This window comes from Thunnus thynnus, chromosome 8 (genome assembly GCF_963924715.1).
Source record: "Thunnus thynnus chromosome 8, fThuThy2.1, whole genome shotgun sequence".
In the NCBI taxonomy this organism is placed as follows: domain Eukaryota; kingdom Metazoa; phylum Chordata; class Actinopteri; order Scombriformes; family Scombridae; genus Thunnus; species Thunnus thynnus.
The window spans coordinates 426317-433549 of record NC_089524.1 but is presented as its reverse complement, the minus strand read 5'-3'; the positions used below and the strand labels follow the sequence as shown (position 1 = coordinate 433549).

Here is a 7233-nt window from a genome sequence, read left to right as displayed (position 1 = left end):
CCTAGCTTAGCACACAGAGTGGAAGTGGGGGGAACTGTTAGTGTAGCTTAGCACAAAGACTGGAAGCGGGGGGAACTGTTAGCCTAGCTTAGCACAAAGACTGGAAGCAGGGGGTAACTGTTAGTGTAGCTTAGCACAAAGACTGGAAGCGGGGGGAACTGTTAGCCTAGCTTAGCACACAGAGTGGAAGTGGGGGGAACTGTTAGTGTAGCTCAGGTCTTCTTCTGTTAAACTGTAACATCTGAAGGATGATGGGAGGAGGGGCCAGAGCTGGTTGTGGCGCCGCTGCTCAGCCTTGCAGCCAGTTTCTCCCAGTGGTCACTCGCAGTATTACAGTGAAAAATCTCCCCCGCAGCCCAAAAAGCATTTTCTTCATAGACACCATAATAAGAGAAAACTGCTGACAGGTCAACTATGACTCTTTCTACTGTGAATTTTTGATCCATGGAGAGTTTATATCTGTAAAACTTTCCTCGAACTAAGAAAAGCAATTTAAAAATCTGTGACATCATCACAGTTGTGACAGGCCTCTTGACTTCCTGTTTGGACTATCCTTCCCCTGCAGGAGTGAAGCAGGAAGTGCATCACTGATCATCACCTGAGCCTGCTGCTCCTCAGCTGTCGCTGGGCGTTCGTACTCAACACACTACTGATGTCACTGATTTACATACTTTATATTGTCATTGGTTAGCTTATATTTTGTTAAATAAATCTTTATTTAAAGTCATGTGTTGTCGTCTCCTCTTTGTTCTCAGCTTGAGCCGGAATGTTTAAAGTCTATTGGCTGAGCGGGAACTTGTGGGCGGGGCCAGCGGACCGCACAACGTAGAAGCTAGGAACATTTTTTGGTGAATGCTGAGCAGTTTCTACCGGACTGAACCGGCGCCATTTTCAGTATCCAGCTCTTATATTACATCCATAGGAGGGGCCCCCGTTATTGAAGCCCCCCCAAACTCTGACTCCTCCCCCTGCTGACATCACATATATGATGAGGTCAGAGGTCAGCGACACAGGGGCCAGAGTCAATACGTGGGGTCAGTGTGTGTGTGTTGGGGGGGGGGGCAAACTGATATTTGTTCATTTAATTTATTGGTGTTTGTTAGAAACAGATGTTTGTTGTATCACATATGAAACTTAATGTCCAAACTTTATTTACATCTTTCCTTTTTCACATTTTATTTGTTTTACTTTTTTATTTATTTAAATTTTTCTTTTGGTGTTTTTCTTAATTTTTATGTTGAGTTTCCTTTTTTGTAAAGTATTTTGAATTCTGAGAGTTTATTCTATATTTAAATACAACATTAATATATCATTTTTCTTTGGATTTTTATTGTATAAATAAAAATAGAATAAAAAATATTTTATAGTCCTGAAGACTAAACTGAGTATTTTATTGGTTCTTATAGGTTTTAATTAATTTTAAAGAAAATCAATGAATATTGTGGCAAAAATTCTAAACACAAGCTGACTGGATGCGGTCGAAAGCTCCGGGAACAGCTTAGTAAGAGGACCTTGATTAGAATATATAACACAGATAATAAAAAAAAAACATGTTGAAAAAATGAATTTTAGTTTATAAAACGCATAAAAATTAAAATATTAAACCCAACAGAGAGATTTCTGTTGCTTCATTGAAGTTTTATCGATTTCAATAATAATCAGTTTCATTGATGATCTGATCAGTTTTCACAAAGAATAAAAGAGCCAATAAAAAATACAGAGGAGAACTGGAGGAGGGCAACATCTTCATCCTCATCATCCTCAGCAGCAGTGTGTGTGTGTGTGTGTGTGAGTGTGTGTGTGAGTGTGTGTGTGTGTGTGTGTGTGTGTGTGTGTGTCTGCTCTCTGTTCGGCTTCACTCTGCTGTCGGACTGTTTTCCTCCGGACTCTGAAGGTAAAAAACGTCTTTTTATTTTTATTTAAGCGGATTTTCTGGAGATGAGTGTTTCAGTAGAGCTTCAGTAGAGTCTCAGTAAAGTTTCAGTAGAGCTTCAGTAGAGTCTCAGTAAAGTTTCTCAGGTTGAATCAGATGAAACTCGCTTCATGTTCAGTTTTATTCGCTTTGATCAGAAGCGACTCTGCGGAGAAAATGAGCCGCGTTCAGTTTGATGAAATAAATTTCAGTTTTCAGCGGAAAATAAAAAACATCAGAGTCAGAAAAACAGAAAAACAGACCAAAGTGAGCAAGTGACGTAAGAATCTTTTTATCCGTTTTATTGTTGAGTTTGAGATATTAAAGAGTTAAATGATGAGAATTAATCTCTTCAATAGTTTAATCAGGATTAAAATGATCAAGAATCACTTAAAGGATAAAAATGACTGAATGTGAGTTTTAATGAGTAAAGATTGAAATGTCTGTAGTTTGATTCAAATGTGAGTTTAATGTAAAGTGAAATATTCCAGCAGTTGTTTTAAAGTTTCTTGTTGGAAAAGTTGTTTTCAGGATGTTTTTCTGTAACGAGCTGATTAGAAACCAGTTTGAAGGTTTTATGAATCTCTGCTTCTGATCTTCAGCCTCAGTTTTATTCACCAACAGCAGTCGGACGTCTTAAAGTGACTTTCTGAAGCTTAACAGTGAACTAAAAGGGTAAAATTCACAGATTTAATGGACCCAGAGTCTGTAGATAGATTGTTTGTTCTGATTAGAAACCAGTTGAAACGTTTTATTGGATCAGTGTATTAATCCTCAGCAGCTCTGTGTCGGCACAAAGCTGCAGGAAAACATATAAAACTGCAGTAAAAGCGTCAAATTCACAGATTTATGGGACTCTGAGTTTACAGAACAAAGTGTTTGTAGATGAAAACTTGTTTCAGATGTTTTAAAGTTGATTTAATGACGTCTGATGAAGTCTGATGCGTCTCTCTGCAGGATCATGTCCTCCAGCAGCAGGACTCTCTCTGCTCCTCTTCACACTTACTACCTGACATGAAGGACTGAGCCTGAGGACGCAGCGCCCCCTCCTGGACTCCTGATGGACGTGCAGGCCATGGCTGAGCCCACCTACTCCGACCTGATTGCCAAACATTACAACTACACCGGCAAGTTCCGCAAGACGGAGCAGGACTCCGGTCTGAAGGCTGACTCCGTGGTCTTCATCATCGTGTGCTGCTTCATCATCCTGGAGAACATCCTGGTCCTGACCACCATCTGGAGGACCAAGAAGTTCCACAAGCCCATGTACTACTTCATCGGGAACCTGGCGTTGTCCGACCTGCTGGCCGGCGTGGTCTACACCGCCAACATCCTGCTGTCGGGCGCCAACACCTACAAGCTGACGCCCACGCAGTGGTTCTTCAGGGAGGGCAGCATGTTCGTGGCGCTGGCGGCGTCCGTCTTCAGCCTGCTGGCCATCGCCATCGAGCGCCACCTCACCATGCTGAAGATGAAGCTGCACAACAACGGCAACACGTGCCGCGTGTTCCTGCTCATCAGCACGGTGTGGATGATCGCGGCGGTGCTGGGCGGCCTGCCGGTGATGGGCTGGAACTGCATCCAGAGTCTGAGCCGCTGCTCCACGGTGCTGCCGCTCTACCACAAGACCTACATCCTGTTCTGCACCACCGTGTTCAGCATCATCCTCATGGCCATCGTGGTGCTCTACGCCCGGATCTACGCTTTGGTGCGCACGCGCAGCCGCAAGCTCGTCTTCCGCAAGGTGTCCAACGGCCGCAGCAACGCCGGCGCCAACAGCAAGAGCTCGGAGAAGTCGATGGCGCTGCTGAAGACCGTCATCATCGTCCTGAGCTGCTTCATCGCCTGCTGGGCACCGCTCTTCATCCTCCTGCTGCTGGACGCCGCCTGCGAGACGCTGAGCTGCCCGATCCTCTACAAGGCCGAGTGGTTTCTGGCGCTCGCCGTCCTCAACTCCGCCATGAACCCGCTCATCTACACGCTGACCAGCAACGAGATGCGCCGCGCGTTCCTCAAGACGCTGCTGTGCTGCACCGCCTGCATCCGACCAAACGCCAAGTTCACCGGGCCCATCATGGGGGCGGAGTTCAGCCGCAGCAAGTCTGATAACTCCTCCCACCCCAACAAAGAGGAGGCGGAGTCTTCACCGAGAGAGACGACGGCGGCGTCCTCGGGGAATATCACCTCGTCGTCCTAAAGCGGCGGCGGAGACGTGGATGTACAGAGACGTAGAGTTTGTGTTTGTACAGGAAGCAGGTGTGACATCACAAACCAGCTGATCCGGACTCTCAGCACTGACAGTGGAACTGGAACCTGCACGAGGATCAGCTGCTTCACAACTTCATCTTCATCAATTCACCTGAACTCACCTGCTAACGTGGATCACTGCGGTCCAGGTGGTCCAGGTTCATTCCGGACCGGGTCGGACCAGGAAGTCGACCCTGAGAAACACACCTGACTGGCTGTTAGTACACGATGAAGGTTTATAGCAGCTCGGATAGTGAATCATTCATCATATGAAGGTCAATATTTCTGATAGATCTGAGCTTCATAGTTATTGATCGTCATCAGAAGAAGAAGCAGCAGACGGTTTACTGACCCTCTAAGAACAACTAGAACCTTTAGTGCTTAAATATATAAAATATTCAGCTGTCAAATATTTAAGAAACACAAATTAATTCATGAATTCTTTCCTCCACTTCCCTTTAAAAACAAACCTCACATGTGAAACCCGACAGGTGAGTTCAGAGTTCAGGTGCTTCTCACCAACAACGGACGTGTTTCTCCTGTTTGTTCTCTCGTAGGATCTTCACATCATGATTTAAATCACTTCTGTTCACCAACAGAAGGAGGATTTCTGTCATTTCTCTGGTTCTCAGAGATAAAAACAGCAGAACTTCAGCTGACTGGTCACTGACGTCCTGCTGGTTTTACTGGTTTTACTGGGCTCATGTCACACTAACAGTGATAAAAAAACATTCAAATTCAGCTTTTCTAATAGTCTAAAACTAACAGACTGGAAAAGAAAACAGAGAAAACAGATCATGTGAAGGAGTTTAGGAATATTATTCATTATAAACTGAAGCGATGGTTCTTCACTCGTCTGCAGTTTAATGAAAGTTTAGTTTAAAATTAGAGGAAAGCTTGAAAAAAAAAAACTATTTTGTGTTTCAGATTTTTTTTTTCTGCCCGATCATCTTGTGACCCTTTAGATGAATCCAGCGACCTCTGGTGGGGTCCCAACCCTCAGGTTGGGAACCACTGAGGCTGTCTGAGGCGAAGATCAGCTGACCAACGGCAGTCCGGTCATGTGACAGACAGGTGCCTCAGCTCTAGACCTATAGCTGTGACATCACTGTATGACATCACTGTGGGGTCAGTCCAAGGGGGCGGAGCTAGCAGAGCCAGCCAATAGCATTGAAGCATCAGTGAACATTGTAGCAAAACTGAAGATGACAAATTTTATTCTGTTACGATGCAAAAACTAAACAGCAGTGGAAAATAAATACTGAAGTACTTTTACTCAAGTACTGGACTGAAGTACAGTTTTGAGGTACTTGTACTTTACTTGAGTATTTCCATGTGATGCTACTTTATACTTCCACTCCACTAAATTTATTTGACAGCTTTAGTTTGATAAACAGATCAATTAAACCAGCAGGTCCCAAAGTTTACAATCAGTAAGTGTGTAGTCGTGTTTCCAACAGTTCACACTCAATCAAAGATTAGTGAAACGTTGTGATAAATGAGTCCAAACTTTGTTTTTTTCTTTTTCTGAAGTTCAAATAATAATAAAATGATTCATCAGTATTAATAATGTACTTTATGAAACATATTTAATGGATCAGTTACAGTTTTATCCAAAACAAGAACTTTTCTTTAATTCTTGAAGTTTAGCCGATAATACTTTATATGTACTTCTATGTACTTTTACTGTAGTAAGGTTTTCATGCAGGACTTTTACTTGTTATGAAGTATTTTTACTTTGTGTTGTTGATACTTTTACTGCAGTAAAGTATCTGAGTACTTCTTCCATGTCTGGACATAAAGATCCTACATGAGGACACACAAGAAGTGACTGAAACACGTGTTGTTGTTGTTGTTGTTGTTGTTGTTGTTGTTGTTGTTGTTGTTGTTGTTGTTGTTTGGAGAGTGAAAATGTGAAAATGTGAAAAATGCTTCATTCACTTTACTCACTTCAGTTTTCACATCTGTCTGAATGGATGTAAAACAGCGATAACGACAGTCGGAGAAACAGCTGAGCTTTGACTTCTCGTGTGTTTTTGTAAAAAGTTAACTGTGTAGAAACTTCCTGCTCTCCTATTGGTCAGAATGTATTTTCTACTTCCTGTCTGTGTTGTTGTTGTTGTTGTTGTTGTTGTAGTTGTCAGTAGTGACGTCAGTGTAGTCGTATTAATTTATATTTGAAATGAGGAAGAAAAGAGTCTTTTGTTTGTCAGGTTAGTTCAGTCTTTAAGTCAGAAACAATAAAAACTTCTCAGAACATCAAAACTGTTTATGTTTCAACGTTACGGGAACATTTTACAATTTAAATGAATAAATTCAATTAAATGTTGTATCATCTAGTAATTGAGGGTTAAAGTTCATTCCTCTTACCATAAGGTCCATTTATTTGCAGTTCTGGAGCTTTTCATCATGTCACATGACCTTCATCAGCAGATGGAGTTTGGAGCTTCAACATGGACAGGAAGTCTTTAAAGTTACGACTGTGCAAACTTCATCTGCTGAGGAAGATGTTGAGATATGATCGAAAGCTCCAGAACAGCTACTAAATGGGCCTCGTGGTCGCTGATTGGTGAATTTTAAAGTTTCTGCTCAAAATCTCAAAGAGAAATTTATTTTTTCTGAAACATCCAAACTTCTCATTTTCATATTGAGCTTCCGTCCAGATCAGACTCTGTTACCATGGTAACCAGTCCCTCTCAGCCTCCATCCTTTGATCAGGAGCTGATCGATTAATCCTGTTTGTTTGTTACAGTTTGTTGGTCCAGCCTGAACTCTGCCTGTCTGCACTGTTTAACTCCTGAGTGTCGGTTTGTTAGCGCTTAATAAAGACAAAAATAGAAACACGTCTGAGCGGTGAAGGTGTTGTTTTGTTTGTTTGTTGTTTTGTTTGTTTGTTTGTTTGTTTGTTTTGAAGATTAACATCTTCAGTAGGAACCAACAGGTTGGAGCTGAGAGACGCAGACAGAGGAGGAAAGTATTGAGAGACTTTATGCTTTAACATCTCCTGAACCGTTTGTACAGTCATTATTTATATAAAAATGTCCCAAAACAACAAATCTTCCAGGTCTTTCAGT

General features: G+C 42.2%; 1 protein-coding gene across 1 annotated transcript; it reads left to right on the top strand.

Annotated features, from left to right (window-relative positions):
- Positions 1-1792: 1792 nt before the first annotated feature.
- s1pr1 (sphingosine-1-phosphate receptor 1) lies at positions 1793-7004 on the top strand. The gene is made up of 2 exons (XM_067595979.1): positions 1793-1894; positions 2870-7004. Exon 2 carries the CDS (start codon positions 2973-2975, stop codon positions 4107-4109), a length of 1137 nt encoding a protein of 378 aa, XP_067452080.1. The 5' UTR covers positions 1793-1894; positions 2870-2972; the 3' UTR covers positions 4110-7004.
- Positions 7005-7233: the final 229 nt, after the last annotated feature.